General features: G+C 43.8%; 1 protein-coding gene and 1 pseudogene across 6 annotated transcripts in view; one reads left to right on the top strand and one right to left on the bottom strand.

Moving 5' to 3' along the window:
* Positions 1-33: 33 nt before the first annotated feature.
* Positions 34-21,795, top strand: part of LOC105489062 (stabilizer of axonemal microtubules 1) — a 120,338-nt gene continuing 98,576 nt past the window's right edge. The window contains exon 1 of one of the 6 annotated variants that reach the window (XM_011753694.2): positions 34-182. Coding sequence is in view for 2 of the 6 variants with exons in the window: in XM_011753698.2 (XP_011752000.1) it covers positions 13,655-13,701 (47 nt within the window). In the remaining 4 variants the exon portion in view is untranslated. Of the gene's footprint in view, positions 183-3,056; positions 3,135-13,336; positions 13,702-13,775; positions 13,801-21,795 lie in introns of those variants that run through there. The other 5 variants (XM_071077842.1, XM_011753698.2, XM_011753693.3 and 2 more) reach the window with 5 other exon arrangements.
* Positions 18,613-19,880, bottom strand: LOC105489063 (26S proteasome regulatory subunit 6A pseudogene; annotated as a pseudogene).

Genomic DNA, 21,795 nt, shown 5'->3' with positions numbered 1-21,795 from the left:
ACCACCCACTTCCGGCGGCGATCTCGCGAGAGCTCCGTCGCTCCGCCGTTCCTGCCCGACGAGCTTTGAAAAGCTGCTACTCTAATGAAACCCAACTCGGGCAGCGTGAGCCCTAAGATGGAAGGGAAGCCCAAGGACTGCGGTCTTTTGTTCTGTTGCAGCTGGGTTTGCGGTTGCTAGGGGTACGTGTATGGTTGGCAGGGGGAAATGCTGCCCTCTGGTGGCCAAAAAAAGCCCCACCCACCACCACTACCGCAACTGGCTTTAGGAGCGAGGTGTGCTGGGCGGGTTTCCGCAGGGGCAGCCGACTGATGAAGTGGAGGGAAAGCCTAACTTCCCAGTCCGCTTAGGCCTCCCCAGGTTCCCTGGCCCAGTGAGTACAGGGGCAGGGCAGATGGAGAATGTGCAGATGCGGAAAGTGAGACTTAGACAAGTTAAGCGATTGCCCACCGCTGCGCAGCTAGACGATAGCGAGTCCCTCCTGAGAGACATCCTGGCTTCCAGTTGGTGCTTTTAATTCCTTTCTCACATCTGCTTTTCCCGTAATCTCAGAGTTTAGAATTTATAATTAGAATTCCAAAGCTCGAGGAAACGATAATATGGAATCCCATGCATTAGTTCCATCCTCACAGTAACCCTGTGAATTAATAACCCTATTTTCAAGTGAGGGAATCAAAGGTTAGAGAGGTTAAGTCACTTGACCAAGTTACACATATACTAAATGATGAAATGGAATTTGGTTTTAGTCTGACTGCAGTCTATTTGCCTAACAATAGGCCACCCTGTGCCCCTCTAAAAGCATAATGTGATTCTGCTCTTGGTCTTCAAGTAGATGAGAGAATCAGTGTCCTCCAGTATCGTTCATACAGAATGAATGAGAGTCATCAGGATACTGAAGCCTCTATATCTACCTTAAAGTCCTTTTTTTTTCTTTTGAGATGGAGTCTTGCTCTGTTGCCCAGGCTGGAGTGCAGTGGTATGATCTCAGCTCATTGCAACCTCCGCCTCCCGGGTTCAAGCGATTCTCCTGCCTCAGCCCCCCAAATAGCTGGGATTATGGGCACCTGCCACCACCCCCGGCTAATTTTTGTATTTTTAGTAGCGACGGGGTTTCACCATGTTGGCTAGGCTGGTCTTGAACTCCTGACCTTAAGCGAGCCACCTGCCTCGGCCTCCCAAATTGCTGGGATTACAGGCATGAGCCACCGTGCCTGGCCTAAAGCCCTTTTCAAAGTGTATACTGTACTGTACAAATTCAGGTATTCCATTCTTTCATTTATTAAAAAAAATTCCTACTGTTAACATGTACAGTAGAAGTTCAAAAATGGCCTTTGCTGTAGTTTATGGAAATCATAGAGTGAAATTCCATAATACAATATAGTATGTGGAAAATCTCCTCTTAGTGTATTCAATTTCATCTCTTTGGTGATATCTCTTCTGGAGCCTTCTTATCTTTCACCACCATTCTGGGGTTTCCCTTCCCCATTCTTTCGAGTTGGGTATTCTTTTTCCTGATTTCACATCTTCTCATTTTTGGCTCATTTGGTGGAACACATGATCCAATAGCTTCCAGATAAAAAGTATGAGGAGAGTAAAAATTTCAAGACATTGGATGTCTGAAATTTTCTTTGTTTTTACCCTCACACTTGATTGGTTGGACATAATTTTTCCTTAGAGTCTTGGAGGCATTGCTCTGTTGCTCCATCATCTTTTAGCTGCCAGTAGTCTGATGCCTGCTTCTTGGTTTTGATCTATTCTTTCCTCTCTAAAAACATATTCAAAATTTCCTTATTCTAGTGTTCTGAAATTTAATGATAATTGGCATTGTTGAGCTCAAATTTGCATTGTGCTGGACCCTCCAATGTGTCTTTTAATTTGGAAACCATGCCGTTGAATTCTGAACAATGTTCTTGAATTGTTTGATGATGTATTTCCTCTATTCTCTCATGTGAATATTCCTAAGGTCTGGATATCACATTTTATGGAGTCTCCTCTAATGTATTCTTTCTTTTCTTTCTTTCTTTTTTTTTCTTGGAGACAGAGTCTCACTCTGTTGCCCAGGCTAGAGTGTAGTGGCACGATCTTGGCTCACTGCAACCTCCACCTCCCGGGTTCAAGAGATTCTCCTGCCTCAGCCTCCCAAGTAGCTGGGACTACAGGCCTCCACCACCATGCCTGGCTAAGTTTTATACATTTTTTGTTTTTGTTTTTGTTTTGAGACGGAGTCTTGCTCAGTAGCCTAGACTGGAGTGCAGTGGCACTGTCTCGGCTTACTGCAATCTCCGCCTCCCAGGTTCAAGCCATTCTCCTGGCTCAGCCTCCCAAGTAACTGGGATTACAGAAGCCTGCCACCGCGCCTGGCTAATTTTTGAATTTTAATAGAGACGGGGTTTCACCACGTTGGCCAGGCTGGTCTCAAACTCCTGGTCTTAAGTGATCTGCCCGCCTCAGCTTCCCAAAGTGCTGATTACAGGCGTGTGCCACCGCGCCTGGCCTTCTTTTCTTTTCTTTTTTTTTTTTTTTTTTTGAGACGGAGTCTCGCTCTGTCGCCCAGGCTGGAGTGCAGTGGCGCGATCTCGGCTCACTGCAAGCTCCGCCTCCCGGGTTCACGCCATTCTCCTGCCTCAGCCTCCTGAGTAGCTGGGACTACAGGCGCCCGCCACCGCGCCCGGCTAATTTTTTGTATTTTTAGTAGAGACGAGGTTTCACCGTGGTCTCGATCTCCTGACCTTGTGATCCGCCCGCCTCGGCCTCCCAAAGTGCTGGGATTACAGGCATGAGCCACCGCGCCCGGCTCTTCTTTTCTTTTTTAAAAAAATTTTAAAATTTATTTTTAGAGACAGGGTCTTTCTCTGTCAACCAGGCTGGAGTGCAGTGGTGAGATCATAGCTCACTGCAGCCTCCATCTCCTCGGCTCAAGGGATCCTCACATGCCAGCCTCCCAAGTAGGTAGGATTATAGGTGTGTGCCACTATGCCTATTTTTTTTTTTTTTTTTTTTTTTTTCCTGAGACGAAGTTTTGCTCTTGTTGCCCAGGCTCGAGTGCAATGGCATGATCTCAGCTCACCACAACCTCCGCCTGCTGGGTTCAAGCGATGCTTCTGCCTCAGCCACCCAAGTAGCTGGGATTACAGGTATGTGCCTCCTTGTCTGGCTAATTTTGTATTTTCAGTAGAGACGGGGTTTCTCCTTTCTCCATGTTGGTCAGGCTGGTCTTGAACTCCCGACCTCAGGTGATCCTCCTGCCTTGCCTCCCAAAGTGCTGGGATTACAGGCGTGAGCTACTGCACCTGCCCTGCCTAATTTTTAAGTATTTTTTGGGTAAACCTTTCTTATTTTCTATTTTTGTCTTTTTGTTCTACTTTCCAGGAGAATTTTCTCATCTTAATTTTCCAACTCTTTGGAGTTTTAAATTTTATTTTATTTTATTTTATTTATTTATTTATTTTTTTTGAGACAGAGTCTCACTCTGTCACCCAGGCTGGAGTGCAGTGGCGGGATCTCAGCTCACTGCAAGCTCCGCCTCCTGGGTTCACGTCATTCTCCTGCCTCAGCCTCCCGAGTAGCTGGGACTACAGGCGCCCACCACCTCGCCCAGCTAGTTTTTTGTGTTTTTTTAGTAGAGACGGGGTTTCACCGCGTTAGCTAGGATGGTCTCAATCTCCTGACCTCGTGATCTGCCCGTCTCGGCCTCCCAAAGTGCTGGGATTACAGGCTTGAACCACCGCGCCTGGCCAGAGTTTTAAATTTTAATATCATATTTTAATTTCCACAGGCTGTTCTAATTGTTCTTTTTAAAAACATAAAATTATTTTTTTCATGGATTAAATATCTTCTTTTATCTATCTGAGGATAATAGTAACATTAATAAAAGTTTTTATCCTGTTTAGTCTTGGTTTCTTCCAAGTTTCTTTTGTTTGTATGTTCTCTCTCTCTCTCTCTCTCTTTTTGAGACGGAGTTTCACTCTTGTTGCCCAGGCTGGAGTGCAATGGCGCGATCTCAGCTCACCGCAGCCTCCACCTCCCACGATCAAGCGATTCTCCTGCCTCACCCTTCTCGAGTAGCTGGGATTACAGGCATGCGCCACCACGCCCGGCTACTTTTGTATTTTTGGTAGAGATGGGGTTTCTCCACGTTGGTGAGCCGCTGCGCCCGGCAGTAAAAGAAGTTCAAAAATGGCCTTTGCTGTAGTTTATGGAAATCATAGAGCATTTTCATGTTAGAAACTTTACTCATTTGTTCAGTGATCAGTGGTTGTCTGCTCCTATTTAAAGTTATTTAAAACCCGTGGGTAGCACTGAAGACTATCAGGTTCATTGAAATGACTGGGCCATTTCTTTGAAGAAAGTCTTGCCGCCTGCCACCTTTAGACCTGTTCCTTTTGGCTGGTTAGATTCTCCCACGATTCTTCTACTGGGATGGGGTGAGTATAAGCCTGATAAATAGCATTCTGGTTACTAAGTGGGAGAAGAAAGCTAGTTTGCTAATACTCAGTTTATAGGCCAACTTAATCCTGTTTACAATATGATATCCAGTCCTCAGTGTCTCTGGTGTTTCCCTAGTCCAGAGACCCCCTGTTTTACTCTTGGCAGGGAATAAAAACTGCTAGTCTCAGATGAGAGACGGGCAATTGCCCAGCTATGTGAAATTGCGAGGGGATCTGTAAGTCTAATTGCATCTTAAAGGGCTCTTCAAACAATCCCTCCTTTTTTAGTGCAATCTCTGCTCTCACTGATGCTACCGACTCTTGAATCATTTGGAGGTTCTGTGGTAAAAATGTTGCTCCTTGTCTTTCCCTACTATTGGCTAAGGTTCAGTTTTCTTGAGTCAGCTAAGTCAGTTACCATTCTTGTTTGTGCATTCCTGCTTCCAAAAATTTTGGTTTTATGATCTCTTACCCCGTTTTTGTTCTTGCCATCTCATCCTATTTCTCTCATGTTTGTGGGATTCTGGAGAAAGATAATTGCATGTGTTCAGTCTGCTCGCTTGCTTGGAAATAGGAGCGATCTTAATCTAAAATGCTCAAATGGAATAATAATAATTCGATAGTAAGTAATACCGAAAGGGAATTGAAAAGTTTTTTTGTTTTGAAATTTTGTGGGTACATAGTAGGTGTATATATTTATGAGGTACATGAGATACTTTGATACAGGCATGCAGTACATAATAATCACATCATGGTAAATGGGTATGCGTCCCCTCAAGCATTTATCCTTTGTGTTGCAAACAATCCAATTATATTCTTTTTTTTTTTTTTTTTTAAGACAAAGTCTCACTCCATTGCCCAGGCTGGAGTGCAGTGGCCTGACACACTGGAGCCTCTACCTCCCAGGTTCAAGTGATTCTCTTGTCTCAGCCTCCCAAGTAGCTGGTATTGCAGGCACCCGCCACCACGCCTGGCTAATTTTTGTATTTTTAGCAGAGACAGGGTTTCACCATGTTGGCCAGGCTGGTCTCGAACTCCCGATCTCAGGTGATCCGCCTGCCTCAGCTCCCAAAGTGCTGGGATTACAGGCATGAGTCACTGTGCCAGGCCCAATTATACTCTTTTAGTTATTTTTGAATGTACAATGAAATTATTGACCATAATTACCCTGTTGTGCTATCAAATACTAGGTCTTTTTTGTTTGTTTATTTGTTTTTGTTTTTTTATTTGAGACAGGGTCTTACTCTGTGGCCCAGACTGGAGTGCAGTGTTGTGATCACTGCTCACCGCAGCTTCTACCTCCTGGGCTCAAGCAATCCTTCCCACATTGGTGTCCCCGAGTAGCTGGGACTACAGTTACATACCACCATGCCTGGCTAATTTTTTTTTTTTTTTTTTTTTTTTTGAGACGAAGTCTCGCTCTGTCTCCCAGGCTGGAGTGCAGTGGCATGATCTTGGCTCACTGCAAGCTCTGCCTCCCGGATTCACGCCATCCTGCTGCCTCAGCCCGCCGAGTAGCTGAGACTACAGGTGCCTGCCACCACGCCCGGCTATTTTTTTGTATTTTTAGTAGAGACGGGGTTTCACCGTGTTCGCCAGGATGGTCTCTATCTCCTGACTTCGTGATCCACCCGCCTCAGTCTCCCAAAGTGCTGGGATTACAGGTGTGAGCCACCGTGCCCGGCCGCCTGGCTAATTTTTGTATTTTTTGTAGAGATGGGATCCCACTATGTTGCCCAGATTGCTCTTGAATTCCTGGGCTCAAGCGACCTGCCCGCCTTGGCCTCCCAAAGTGCTGTGATTACAGGTGTGAGCCACCGTGCCTGGCCCCTACTAGGTCTTATTCATTCTTTCTAACTACTTTTTGTACTTGTTAACCATCCTCACTTCCCCCTTAACCCCCCTGTTATCCTTCCCAGCCTCTGGTAACCATTCTTCTGCTCTCTGTGTCTATGAGTTCAATTGTTTTAATTTTCAGCTCCCGCAAATAAGTGAGAACATGTGAAGTTTGTCTTTCTGTGCCTGGCGTATTTCGCTTAACATAATGACCTCCAGTTCCATCCATGTTGTTGCAAATGACAGGATCTCATTCTTTTTTTATGGCTGAATAGTGTATATGTACCGCATTTTCTTTTTTGGGGGGACAGAGTTTTGCTGTGTTGCTCAAGCTGGAGTGTAGTGGTGCAGTCTTGGTTCACTGCAACCTCTGCCTCTCAGGCTCAAGTGATCCTCCCACCTCAGCCTCCTGAGTAGCTGGGACTACAGGTGTGCACCACTATGCCTGACTAATTTTTGTATTTTTTGTAGAGACAGGGTTTTGCTGTATTTCCCAGGCTGGTCTCAAACTCCTGGCTCAAGTGATCCTCCCGCCTTGGCCTCACAAAGTGCTGGTATTACAGGCTATAGCTACTGCACCTGGCCACATTTTTTTTTTCTTTTTTTAATGAGGCAGAGTTTTGCTCTTGTTGCACAGTCTGGAGTGCAATGGCGTGATCTCAGCTCACTGCAACCTCTGCCTCCTGGGTTCAAGAGATTCTCCTGCCTCAGCCTCCCGAGTAGCCGGGATTAAAGGTATGCACCACCATGCCTGGCTAATTTTGTATTCTTAGTAGGGACGGGGTTTCTCCATGTTGGTTAGGCTGGTCTCCAACTCCCGACTTCAGGTGATCCGCCCACCTCGGCCTCCCAAAGTGCTGGGATTACAGGTGTGAGCCACTGCATCCGGCCCACATTTTCTTTATCCATTTATCTGTTGATAGACACTTAGGTTGCTTCCAAATCTTGGCTGTTGTGAACAGTGCTGCAACAAACACAGAAGTGCAGCTATCTCTTTGATATACTGATTCCCTTTCTTTTGGGTATATACCCAGCAGTGGGATTGCTGAATCATATGATAGTACCATTTTTAGTTTTTTAAGGAACTTCCAAACTGTTCCCCATAATGGTTGTAATAATTTACATTCCCACCAACAGTGTACAGGGGTTCCCTTTTCCCCACATCCTCGCCAGCATTCGTTATTGCCCATCATTTGGATAAAAGCCATTTTAACTGGAGTGACATGATATCTCATTGTCATTTTGATTTGCATTTCTCTGATGATCCATGATTTTGAGCACCTTTTTATATGCCTGTTTGCCATTTGTATGTTATCTTTTGAGAAATGTCTATTCAGATCTTTTGCCCATTAAAAAATTTAGATTATTAGATTTTTTCCCATAGAGTTGTTTGAGCTCCTTATATTTTCTGATTAATTTTTTATCAGATGGGTAGTTTGCAAATATCTCCCATTCGGTGGGTTGTCTCTTTGATTTGTTGATTGTTTCTATTGCTGTGCAGAAGCTTTTTAACTTGATGTGATCCCATGTGTCCATTTTTGCTTTGGTTGCCTGTGCTTGTGGGGTATTACTCAAGAAATTTTTGTCCAGACCAATGTCCTGGAGAATTTTCCAATGTTTTCTTGTAATAGTTTCATGGTTTCAGGTCTTAGATTTAAGTCTTCAATCCATTTTGACTTTATTTTTGTATATGGCAAGAGATAGGAGTCTAGTTTCCTTCTTCTGCATATGGATATTCAGTTTTTCCAGCACTATTTATTGAAGAGACTGTTTTTACCCCATGCATGTTCTTGGCACCTCTGTTGAAATGAGTTAACTGTAGATGTATGGTTTTGTTTCTGCATTTTCTTTTCTCTTTTGTTGGTCTGTGTGTCTGTTTTTATGCCAGTACCATGCTGTTTTGGTTACCATAACTCTGTAGTATAACTGGAGGTCAGGTAATATGATTCCTCCAATTTTGTTCTTTTTGCTCAGGATAGCTTTGGCTATTCTCAGTCTTTTGTGGTTTCATATACATTTTAGGATTGTTTTTTCTATTTCTGTGCAGAATGTCATGGTACTTTCGTAAGGATTTCATTAAATCTGTAGATTGCTTTGGGTGGCATGGACATTTTAACAAAATTGATTTTTCCAATCCATGTACATGGAATATTTTTCAACTTTTTCGTGTCCTCTTCAGTTTCTTTCATCAGTGTTTCACAGTTTTCATTGTAGAGATCTTTCACTTCCCTAATTAAGTAAATTCGTAGGTATTTAATTTTATTTGTGTCTATTGTAAATGGGATTACTTTTTACATTTTTTTTCAGATTGTTCACTGTTGGCATGTAGAAGTGCTCCTGATTTTGTAGGTTGATTTTGTATCGTGCAATGTTACTGAATTTGTTGATCAATTCTAAAGGTTTTTTGGTGAAGCCTTTAGGTTTTTCCAAATATAAGAACATATCATCTGCAAACAAGGATAATTTGACTTTTTTTCTTTTTCAATTTGGATGCCCTTTATTCTGAAAGGGAATTTTTGCAAGATTTTAAAAAAATGCTTTATTGAGGTATAATTTTAATTCTAGAAAATTCATTTATTTTATGTAAGTATATAGTTCTGTTACCACCACTCAATTTTAAAGTATTTCCACCATCCCCAAAAGTTCCCTTGTCCCTGTTTGCATTTGATCTCTGCTGGTAGATCTACCCTGAGACCCAGGCAACTGCTGGTCTGCTTTCTGACTGTATAGATTTACCTTCTCAAGAAACTTCATATAAGTGGAATCGTATAATATATAGTTTTATGGCCTCTTTCTTTCTCTCTTTTTTCTTTTTTTTGGAGAAAGAATCTCACTCTGTTGCCCAGGCTGGAGTGCAGTGGCGCCATCTTGCTCACTGCAACCTTTGCCTCCCGGGTTCAAGTGATTCTCATGCCTCAGCCTCCCAGGTAGCTAGGATTGCAGGTGTGTGCCAATATGCTTGGCTAAATTTTTGTATTTTTAGTAGAGGCGGGGTTTTGTAATGTTAGCCAGGCTAGTCTCAAACTCCTGGCCTCAAGTGATCCACGTGCCTCAGCCTCCCAGAGCCACTGTGCTCAGCCCTTTTTCTTTTTTAAAAAATTTTCTATCATCTTTAATCAAATTTCACCCATGCTAAATGAGTTGTATTAGGTGCTTGACTTCCCCAAATGCTCATGTCTTGGGAGGGTATCAGTATTTGAAATCCTAAACCATTCATTTGCTATTTCTTAATAAAAATTTTTGAAAAGCATGTAAACTTTACCCTTATCTTTTGGATTACAATGCTTAAGTACAAAAACAATTCATTTAGCATAATTCAAATTATACATAAAAGCACCTGCAATTTTTTTTAACTAAAAGATTCACAGTGCACTGCACCTTGAATATAAGATATAAGGAACATATAAGGTTGGAATATAACATTTAAAAAGTGAATTCCAGGCCAGGCGCGGTGGCTCACACCTGTAATCCCAGCACTTTGGGAGGCCGAGGCAGGCAGATCACCTGAGGTAAGGAGTTCAAGACCAGCCTGGCCAACATGGTGAAACCTGTCTCTACTAAGAACACAAAAATTTGCTGGGTATAGTGGCAGGCACCTGTAATCCCAGCTACTTGGGAGGCTGAGGCAGGAGAATTGCTTGAATCTGGGAGGTGGAGGTTGCAGTGAGCTGAGATCGCACCATCGCACTCCAGACTGGGGGCCAAGAGCAAGACTTCGTCTCAAAAAAAAAGTGAATTCCAAGACATACATCTCTTTCAAAGACAAAAAACATAACAAAGCCAACCAACTACTCGTTTCATCTAGGTTCTTAAAATGCAGCACTCAGTAGAAGTAAATTATTGCATATTCAGCATACTCCTTTATCACTTGATTTCTTCAAACCATACTAAAAGTTCTCAAAGGAGAAATCCAGTTCTCTAAGCATGGCCTTTCTCAAGGTAACTTGAACACTGAGAAACTAATAAGGGACTAAACTTTGAGGGACTAAGTACAGTAGATGTACATAAAACAGGTACATCCAACTTAAATATTTTCTGCATAGCTAAATCACATCATACACATTAAGTTTAACTCACGTCTTTTAACATTTGTTTAACTTCAAACTTTGAGGAGAGCTAAAAGCCTAGAGTTATCATAGTCACATCCCAACAATACCCTTATTTTTTTCCACAGTACATTAAATAAAGCAGCGCACCAGCAATAACATTTAACCACAGTTGGTTTTTCAATATTAAAACCACCTTGTATTCTTGGGATAAACCCCTCTTGGTCATGATATTTAATCCTTTTTATATGTTGCTGGTTTCAGTTTGCTAATATTTTCTTTTCTTTTTTTTTCTTTTGAGGCAGGGTCTTGCTCTCTTGCCCAGGCTGGAGTGCAGTGGTGTGATCTCACCACTTTAAACAATGTTCTGTAAAGAGTTGCTTTTCAGATGGTATATAGCAATAAGTTTGGGGTTGGGTGAGTTATAAGGCCACAGAATAAAAATTGTGCAGCTCCACTATGTATTAATTTTACTAAAAAATTTTAGGGAGAATACTAAACAAAGATGTCCATATTAAGAAGTAAATGAAAATTGGATCCCGTTCCCAACAAGTTCATCATCTCTATCTGAGACCACCTCAGCCTGGACTTTATTGTCTATATTGCTGTCAGCATTTTGGGTAAAGCCATTCAGCAAGTCTCTAGGAAGTTCTAAACTTTCTCACATTTTCCTGTCTTCTTCAGAGCCCTCCAAACTGTTCCAACCTCTGCCTATTACCCAGTTCCAAAGTTGCTTTCTCATTTTTGGGTATCTTTTTAGCAGCACCGCACTCTGCTGGTACCAGTTTACTGCATTAGTCCATTTTCACGCTGCTGATAAAGACATATCTGAGACTGGGAAGATAAAAAGGTTTAATTGGACTTACAGTTCCACATGGCTAGAGAGGCCTCAGAATCATGGTGGGAGGCGGACGACCCTTCTTACATGGTGGGTGGCAAGAGAAAAAAATGAAGATAAAACCATCAGATCTCATGAGACTTCTTCTCTACCATAAGAACAGTATGGGAGAAACCGCCCCCATGATTCAAACTATCTCCCACTGGGTCCCTCCCACAACATGTGGGAATTACAGGCGTACAATTCAAGATTAGATTTGGGTGGGGACACAGAACCAAACCATATCAGATGGGTCAGGGTAAGGTTGGCTGGATGTAACAAAAAATGGACAGTAAGTGTAACTAGGTGAGGGGAGGTTGTCCCTACTGTCTAGCACTGCATCTTTGGATATATCATTGTTGAGGCTTTTATCCACACCATTTTCATCGTTCTAGATCTCTACCCTCTATTGAGGGCATGGATAGGGGAAGTAGGGAGTACCGTGATTGTTGACAAGGTGGCCACCCACAAGGGCAGTTTGAATGGCAGGGATAATGAACAGGCATTCTTCTGCTGAAAGATTTATGGATAACGTTTAGGCAGCCATCAAGAGAAGGCTGGTGTCCAGCACTCTATTTCCTCTGTGAGGACTTTGTGATGTTCTCTGTCAATGGCGATGGATGGCATGCAGGCTTTGCTTTGACTTCCAACAGCTCCCACCTGTTTTTTGTCTGGCCAGGTTTCCATTGTCCCCTTTAGCGTTCTGACTTCCTACTGGGAAGGCAAGGAGCAGCTTCCCAACCCACTGTTCTGAAGAATGATCAATAAGCTTTGCTCCTGTCTGAATCTACCTTGTTGACTTTCTGTACCTGGGGTTGGAACACTCTCTCTGTAAAAAGTCAGATAGTGAATATTTTAGCTTTTGTGGGCCGAGAGGCAAAATCAGGAATGTTTACACAAATTTTTTGAAAAAATTCAAAACTTTATTTATAGACACTGAAATTTGAATTTTAGGTAAGTTTCATATGTCATGTAATAGTATTATTTTAATTTTTTCAACCATTAAAAAATATGAAAACCATTCTTAGCTCAATGGCCAGATAGAGTCAGGTGGCCAACCTGCAGACAATAGTTTGCCGACCTCTATTCTAGAGCCTAATATTGAAGAAAAAAACCTAAAAACCAAAAAAAAAAAAAAAAACCAAAAAACCCTCTGAATATTAAGTGTCTTGCAGTCCAAGATGCCTCTGACTGACTCATTCACTAAAATGAATGGAAAGAGTTAGGAAGCATAGGAAAGAAAAACAAGCATAAAGATTGTCAATACTTTAAGTTCCCATTTCCCATAAGCAGGAAGCCAAAATGGTTTAAGTCCAAACAACTGGCCAGAGCAGTGTCTTTGGAACTTGCTTCATGACCAGAATCACCTGGCTTCTTGTTGAAGCTAGATTCCTGGACTAGAGGTTTTGATGCAGGGGAGCCTTCTGGTTGGGGGTGTGCTCTTGGGACCAGGTAAGCGGAAGAAACACTATTTCAGGGGGTGTAAAGGAATCTCAAAAGCTGTGGTTCTTAAAGTGTGGTCCCTGGCCCAGCAGAACCAGCATTACTTGAGAGCTTGTAAGAAATAGAAGTCCTTGGCCTACCCTAGAAACAGTGAATCAGAAACTATGGGGGTGGGGTCTGGCAATCTGGTTTTCATCAAGCCAGGTGGTCCTGATGCCCACTAAAATTTGAGCGCGGCTGCTTCAAGGCATCATTACCAGCACCTGGAGAAGTGATTGAGAACCCACCTGAGCAGAGAAGGCCTGGGCTCTCTTAAACCGCTGTGTTCTTCAGTCTGTGGGTGAGAGCAATTCTAACAGACATCTGAAGCCAAAGGCTTCGGTTTCCACAGGAAGATCTGGAAACCCTATTCAAGGCCAGCCTTTTGGAAGTCAAAGGCTGTATTCCCCTAAGAGGGGGCACCATGGATCCTAGAGACAGCAAATGCCACCCAAAGTGATGGTGAGGGAGTTTTCATCTTTTCTGCACGTGTGACCATTTACTGCACCAGAAGCTTTCTAGTGACTTCCACCTTTTCCAGGTTTCTCCAAGGTCCACTGGGGAACCCCCGTCCTGGGCCTGCCAGTGAGTTGCTGGGAGCTTCCCGACCTCACAAACGGCTCTTGTGATGTAATTGTCACCTGAGGTGTGCCCCTCCTGGTCCTGGCGACATCACAGAGGCTACCTGGGCACGGACCCCGCAGCTTCCTGGGGCCCAGTCAGCAGCTCCAGGTGCCTGAGTCTGGGCTGCGGAGGCTGGGGCGGTGGCATGCAGGGTGAGGTCTCCCTGGCTGCTCCCTCGCGCTAGGTCAGCTCCAGGAGGGCAACAGACGACAGGACATTGCAAAAGGGCCACTTAAATTTTCCTTCGAGTAAACAGAACACCTGCCAAGGCCCTCGAGCCTGGGCGTGCCCCAAGCCAGGTGGTTGGGGTCCAGGAGTCGGCTGCGGCTGGCGATGCTCTGAGGGGACGTCAGGGCCTCGGGATGGCCGCTATGAAGACAAAGTGCATCTGTGAACTGTGCTCCTGCGGGTAAGGTGGCTGTGCTCAGCGCAAGGCTGGGGGAGCCTGGGCTTTCAGACTCCCGAGGAAGGGAAGCCTCCCCCAGCTGCTTCATCAGGCTGCATCACGGTGGGTTCGTTCACTTGTCACGTTTTTTAGGCCACAATTTTGTCAACTAGCATTGTGCCCGCAGATGCAACATCAGTTCTGGCAAATGTGGCTGTTTTTGGGCCTTCTGTGCCGCTTCACTTCAGAACTGCAGGAAGGCTGAAATGGGCGTGGCCGGGCAGCCTGCACTCCCTTCCCTGAAGCTCAGAAAGTGTCAGCCAAGGAGGGAGAACACCTGGCCCAGTGGGACCAGTCTTGCTCCTTTTGGGAAAGTGATAGGATGGGAGGAGAATTCCTGTAGTGTAACTGAATTTCTCATTCAGAGAGATTGTTACTTTGTCAAAGAAGTATAAGGTATTAGTAAAACTTGTTTCCACATTGTGTAGAGTTGAATGAGAATAATGAAAACATTACTTTCACAGTCGCCTGGCCTGGCCAGGTCTCTCTTCTCACCTTTAAGGAGCGTGTCTGGGTGGAAGCACAGTAAAGGTGGTCCTGGGGGAAATCATGGGCTTTAGTCAGAGTCCCACGGGCTGACTGGTCTGCTGTCTCTCACATGATCTCTTAGATGTTCCTTCTACCTGCTTCCCAGGACAGCTGGGTTTCTGCTTGGCTGGGGCAGGGAGTGGGCAGCAGAGGAGCAACAGGCAAGAGGGTTCTGAGGTCAGTTCTCCTGGGCTGTCATTAATTGTGGGATCTTGGATTGGTAAATAAACTCTCGGTCACAGGTGCCTCATCTGTACCAACAATACCTACCTCATAGGACTATGATAAGAGTTAAGATCATGTACGTGAGTCCTGGTACATGGACTGTGCGTAATATGTTAGTGTCCTGAAATCTGAAAAAAGGGCAAATATGACACATGCAGATAAAAATGGTATCAGTAGTGTGGATAATTAAAGGGCACTCTACAAACTGGATCAGCAACCTTCTACATCTCTGGCATTAATGCATGGTTCCCAACTCTGGCTGCTGATTAGAATCACACAGGGAGTTTGAAAACTATCAGTTGCTCAGGCCGTTGAATTTATAATCTCAGGGTGGGTCCTGCCAACTGTCTAAAGGTGATTCTGACCATTTGCTAGGACTGGGACTCACTGAACTAGAACATGTACAAATGTGGGTCTTGCTTTTGAGCTTTGTTAAGTGGGGCCGGAGCAGTGTATAGTCTAGGACTACATGTTACCCAGCAAAACCTTTTCTTCTAAGGCCTTCTTTCTTTTTTTCATTTTGGAGACAGTGTCCCGCTCTGTTGCCCAGGCTGGAGTGCAGTGGTGCCATCTCGCTTCACTGCAACCTACGCCTCAGGGTTCAAGTGATTCTCCTGCCTCAGCCTCCTGAGTAGATGGGATTACAGGCACATGCCACCATGCCTGGCTAATTTTCGTATTTTTAGTAGAGACAGGGTTTCAACCATATTGTCCAGGCTGGTTTTGAACTCCTGACCTTGGGTGATCTGCCTACCTTGGCCTCCCAAAGTGCTGGGATTACAGGCATGAGCCACTATGCCCTGCCTCTAAGGCCTTCTTTCTCCTGGGACCCTTTACATTACCTTCCTGTGTCCTGCATTGTTCTAGGCATCACGATTGAAATGTATAAGACATAATCTCCATCTTTGCACAGCGTGCAGTCTAGGTAGGAAGGCAGAATGCTCATTAAGAGATGCAGAGCATATGTAGTGAGAAGTCTCCCTCCTGCCCCTGCAGTAGGGGTATAACTCATTTGGGTGTTCCTTCTCTGACTCTGTTCTCATTCTGTCCCTGCCAAGGAGTCACTTTCCATTGGAAGCAGGGTCTGTTCTTGTGTCTTTTCTCCTTTTCTTCTTTCCTCATCCTGTATTTTCTCCTCCACTTTATGGTTTCAGCCAATAGTCTCTCCTGTCTTCTGAATTCCAGTTTCATTGTCACCTTCTCAAAGTGCTTTGGTGATCCATCTGTCTCATTAATCTCAGCTTCAACAACCTTCAAACATTCTTCTGGTATCTGCCCCATTCATGGTGCCAGCAATCTTCTATTCACCCTGGGTGAAAATTTTGAATCATCTCTTATTCTCCCTCAACCACAGCATTGAATCTCTTTTTTCTTTTCTTTTTTTTTTTTTCGAGGTGGAGTCTTACTCTGTCATGCAGTGGTGCGATCTCTGCTCACTGCAACCTTTGCCTCCTGGGTTCAAGCGATTCTTCTGCCCCAACCTCCCAAGTAGCTGGGATTACAGGTACCCATCACCATGCTGGGCTAATTTTTGTATTTTTAGTAGAGACGGAGTTTCACCATGTTGGCCAGGCTGGTCTCAAACTCCTGACCTCAAATGATCCACCTACCTTGGCCTCCAAAATTGCTGGGATTACAGGTATGAGCCACCATGCCTGGCACATATGAGTCTTTTCTAAAGTCTGGGTCCCTCCTCCATTATAATCTTTCTTTAATTGGTCTCTTCCCTTTTATTCCCGTTATAACCCCCCTGGTTCTCTCATTTTTATGTTTGGAAACTGGTCCTAAAGTACCTTTCTAGTTTTTTTCTCCCATGATTCCCTTACATGAAACTGCACCTTGAATTGGATCAGGTTTCTTGGCATCCCGAGCGGACCTGCGGATCTCCCCTCTCGGATCCTTACCCTTGCCCTTTCTCTAAAATACCTATGTTCCCTCCTCCTGCTGGACTTGTAAGGTCCTGTTTCACTTGCAAGTTCCCCATTAACCCAGCCCTGTGGCTCCCCATCAAAGAAGAACCCCGCTCCCTGTGTTCTCATCCTCTAATTATGCATCAGCATGCTTTATATCCTTGATTAATTATATATACGCTGGGAAAACAGATATTTTCTATTTTTGTGTGTGCATCGTGTTACAGCAACATACTGTTTTCTTTATAACAGCCGATGCATATGTTTTTGAATGAATGGATTGCGTTTTTTGTTTGTCAAGGTCATAACATGCTGGACTGGATTAGGAAAGTAAGATTTAGAGCTGTTCTGTCCAGTATGGTAGCCAGCTGTGGCAATTTCATTTAAATAAATGAAAGTTAAATAAAACTAAAAATTCAGTTCCTCAACTGCACAAGCCACCTTTCAAGTGCTCAGTAGCTCCCATACCGGCCCATGCAGGTATGGAGTATTTCCATCACTGCAGATAGTTCTGTTGGACAACACTGATCTTGAGTCTCATTATCTTGGAACTCTTGATCTCTCCCACTCTAATTAAATCCACTCAGTGACTGGTTGGGATGGAGTGAGGAATTTTATAGGTATTTTCTTTTTTCTTTTTTTTGAGACGGAGTCTAGCTCTGTTGCCCAGGCTGGAGTGCAGTGGCCGGATCTCAGCTCACTGCAAGCCCCGCCTCCCGGGTTCACGCCATTCTCCTGCCTCAGCCTCCCGAGTAGCTGGGAGTACAGGCGCCCGCCACCTCGCCCGGCTAATTTTTTTTTTTGTATTTTAGTAGAGACGGGGTTTCACCGTGTTAGCCAGGATGGTCTCGATCTATAGGTATTTTCTAAGCGGTGGAAGTCTGTATTTGGCTTTTCCAGTCTGAGGTCCTGGGAAAAAGCGATGGGAAGTCTGGAGGACAGGAGTGTGTGAAGAAGTCGGAGACAGCGCCCTTGAGTGGGAGGGGGAGACCGGGGTTCCTGAGTGCATCACTGGAGATTTGTGAAGACCCTCAGGGCTGCCAGGGAGGGAGAGAGGCACATTTATTCCCCCTTTTCTCCCACATTCTCTTCTTCCAAAGTTTTTTTTTTGAGCAAATAATTCTTTAATGTCCTTTCAACTTTAACTTTTGAGGACATTGTACTTGTTGGTGAGGGGGCTCTAGAGATGCTCAGAGGCCTGAATAAGAAGGTGTCCGTCTGCCGGAGCAGCTGCCAAAGGCTGCTAGGGAAAAGCCACCAATGGGTGACTCTCTTGGAGCAAGTTCTTATATTTGGCCACAAGATGGCAAACTTTTCCTAATCAATTCTCACTGCGAGTTAAAACAAATCAGCCTAAATGGAAAACCAAAATCTTTGGAGTTCTGGATTTTATTTTATTTTTAAATAGATTTATCTTAAGTTTTCTAAAATGAGCAATTAGAGTTTAGGGTCTAGCAGAACTCAGGAAAGTGGTATGCCTTTCGGAGTAGATGACAGATTACAAAGTGAAAAGTGTTTCAAATGTCTAAATTTAAAGATTCCAACCACTGGTAAAACTTTGTAATGAGCTTTGCTGGGCTAAAAAAAATCAGACGTATTTTACTGCTTCGAGCTCAAGGCTTTGCCTCCATAACAACACTACTCCTTTCCTTGATGATCAAAATCTTGAGATTGGAATTATTACCATAAAATGTCATAATATTCTATTTTCAACATAATCAGCACCAAATAAGCAAAGTATTTGTGGTTTGTAGAAATACAGTAAGGCCAGCATCTACAAATTTTTTTGAAAGTAATGTACCACTTAATTATCTTGACTTCAGAAGCCACATGGTGGGGGAGTGCTTTGAATAGAATAACTTGTATATGGGAGTATAATGCTTCCAATTGCATCTGATTATCCCCAGCATTTCCTGTTACTGAAAAAATGCTACCCTTCAGAGTTTTATAACTTTTTTTTTTTTTTGAAACGGAGCCTTGCTCTCTCACCCAGGCTGGAGTGCAATGGTGCGATATCGGCTTACTGCAGCCTCTGCCTCCCGGGCTCACGCCATTCTCCTGCCTCAGCCTCCACAGCAACTGGGATTACAGGCACCCGCCACTACAGCCGGCTAATTTTTGTATTTTTCGGTTTTTTTTTTTTTTTTTTTTGCCTCTAAACCATCTTTTATTGCGCACTTCAGCCGCGATTCTGGCGCTGGCCTGCTGCGCCCTAGGCGTAGTACTGTAGGTTGGCTTTCTTCTTCGCCTGGACCTCCAGGATGTCTTCCATGTAGGTCTCATGGGTGAGCTCCGTGGCACCCCTGCGCAGTGTGATCATAGGCGCCTCCACGCACACAGCCTTGCACTGGGCCCCATTGAAGCCATTTGTGCAGCGGGCCAGCTCTCCGTAGCTCACGTCAGGACTGACGTTCATCTTTTGGGAGTGTATCTGCATGATTCTGGCCCGAGCCTCCTCGTTGGGCATTGGGAACTCGATCTTGCAGTCCAGGCGGCCCTAGCGGATCAGGGCGGAGTCCAGGATGTCCACCCTGTTTGTGACTGCAATTACCTTAACTTGGGTGTTGGGCTGGAAGCCATCCAGCCGGTTCAGAAGTTCCAGCATCGTCCTCTGCACCTCTTGTCCCCGGACTTCTCGCTGTTAAAGTGCTTGGTGCCTATGACATCCAGCTCATCAGTGAAGATGATGGAGGGCACGTTCTCCTTGGCCGGGGCGAAGGCATCCCAGACTAGCCTGGCACCATCCAGTGAACATCTGCACCAGCTGGGGGCCAGCTAGCTTTAGGAAGGTGGCCTTAGTCTGTGCCCTACAGGCCCAGGCCAGGAGAGTCTTTCCCATCCCTGGGGGCCCATACATCAGCACCTGTTTTGGAGGTTGGATCCCCAGGTTCTCAAACTTCTCATTGTGGTTCATTGACAATAAAATGGTCACTACCAGTTCCTGGATCTGCTTGTCCAAGCCCCCATTGTCACTGTATTGCTCTGTGGGCCTCTCATCCACCTCCATGGCCTTCACCCGCGAGTTGTACTCTGTGGGCAGCATCTCCAGGATCGGATAGGAGTCTTTGTTCACACCCACCAGGTCTCCTGGCTTTAGCTTTTCAGCATCCACCAATCTAATCACAGGCAGGAAGTACCTCTGTCGTGTAGAGGTTTTGATCACAGCATACTTGCCCTTCCTCTGGGAGTCCAGGTCAATATTGGCACCATCCTCCTTTTGGTCATTGGGATCAACATCCAGGAGCTTGATGACGTTGGAGACAAGGTACACCAGGGTCTTGTTCACTTTGATTTTCTCACTGTTCTCTTTGATCTTGTCCTTCATGGCTTGGAGCTTGTGGGTGACTCTCAACATTTCACTCTTCATGATCTTGATCTCACTGTCCAGAAGCTGTGTGTGTGTATGATCTCCATGGACATCTTGAGCACCTCCTCCCCAGTTCCATCTTGCTTGGCCTCATCCCACACTGTCGCCATCTTCTCTTCTAGTTTTTGTATTTTTAGTAGAGATAGGGTTTCACCATGTTGGCCAGGCTGGTCTTGAACTCCTGACCTTGTGATTCACCCACCTCAGCCTCCCAAACTGCTGAGACTTCAGGTGTGAGCTACCACTCCTGGCCCAGAGTTTTATAATATTAGACCACCTTCCATCTTTACAGTATTTTGAAAATTCAAAAAATATTTTCCCATATATTAATATCTTACTGTGAGTCCCTCAACATGGGAAGCATTGCTTAGTTTGGAAAGTCGATTCCTTGATTTTAGCCTGTCTTTTCCCTGGGGATGTTTTCAGTCTATTGAGCTGTTCTTTCCCAGATGACTAAATTTGAAACTATGGTTTGGTGGGGAGTGGGTGGCACAAGGCAGGGCTGCTGTAGATAAAGTAAAATGTTAATCAGCCTTTTAAAGCTGAAAGGGATCTTAGCGGTCTCTAGCTCTATTTTACAGATGAGGAAATAGAAACATTGAGATTAATTTTAATATATGGGAACACGTTTTGTCAAGCTTCAGGCACAATTTAGGTCAATCAATTAAATTTTATTCATCTTTTACTGGGTATCAGACACTGTGCTAGGTGTTAAAATTTACAGTCCAGTCTATTTTTGAGTCACACTGGACCATTTAAAAAATTGATACATAATGATTGTACATATTTCTGGGGTCCAAGTGGCATTTTGATATATGCATATAACATGTATTAGCATATCAGTCACTTCACACATTGATCATTTTTTTGTATTGGGAACCTTACAAATAATCTTCTAGCTATTTTGAAATATATGGCAAATTATAACTATAGTCACCCTACTGTATTATCGAACACTAGAATTTATTTCTTCTATCCAACTGTATTTTTGTATCCATTAACCAACTTAATTAGTGCCCCCAACTCCCACAATGGGCCATTTTTGACTGTAGAGTACCATAAGAAGGCTCTTGTCCAACTGAGAAAATAGTATCTGATATAAAAAAATAAGTGTAATTCTAAAAGCCTTTTAGTAAAGTAATATAAATAGCGAATCTTACTCCTGAGAATAAAATGTAGTAACACTGCTTTTTCTAAAATTCTTGTAAAAAAATTGTTAATGAAGGGATTGATAGAGCTTACTTTTATATCTGATTATTTTATGGCTTACAGTGCACAATTTTAAAGATTTTGTGCAATCTTGCAGGAAATTCCAGGACTGGGTAATGTATCATGAAATATTTATGAAGCATTGGTAGTATGTGCAGCATTTCATAAAAAAAGGTAGTCCCATAGAGGACTCAAAAATTGCTGAAAAGGATGTGGATTTGGCCCTTTCACAAAGCTTGCAGAGGAAGGTGATCTCAGGGGCAGCCATGTATCTGCAACTTAAATCAGCTATGTTAACCAGGGAGGAACTTGTTATTTTAATTTTGGAAAATATTTTCTTCACATTGATGGAAATTTCCTTAACCTTAGATTTTATTTTCTTAGAGTCTCTGTTACAAATTAAGAGGAAGGAAAAAAAAAAATTGAGGACTTGGTTTGATATTACATGTTTTAAGAAGAATTCTTATTTTTAATTTAAATAAAATTGACTTCATAAATTCTGACTAAGGAAAAAAGAGACAAAGAACAGCCTTTAACAGATACTTGCTGATGACTTATCTTTAGCAGAATCCAGATAGAAATGCCAAGAAAAAAAAAAAAAAGAAAAACTTTCACTTTAAGATTGAATTTTTAGCCGGGCGCGGTGGCTCAAGCCTGTAATCCCAGCACTTTGGGAGGCCGAAATGGGTGGATCACAAGGTCAGGAGATCGAGACCATCCTGGCTAACCCGGTGAAACCCTGTCTCTACTAAAAAATACAAAAAAAAAAACTAGCCGGGCGAGGTGGCGGGCGCCTGTAGTCCCAGCTACTCGGGAGGC

The sequence above is a fragment of the Macaca nemestrina genome, chromosome 14 (assembly GCF_043159975.1).
Source record: "Macaca nemestrina isolate mMacNem1 chromosome 14, mMacNem.hap1, whole genome shotgun sequence".
Taxonomy (NCBI): domain Eukaryota; kingdom Metazoa; phylum Chordata; class Mammalia; order Primates; family Cercopithecidae; genus Macaca; species Macaca nemestrina.
This window is presented reverse-complemented; position numbering and strand designations above follow the sequence as displayed.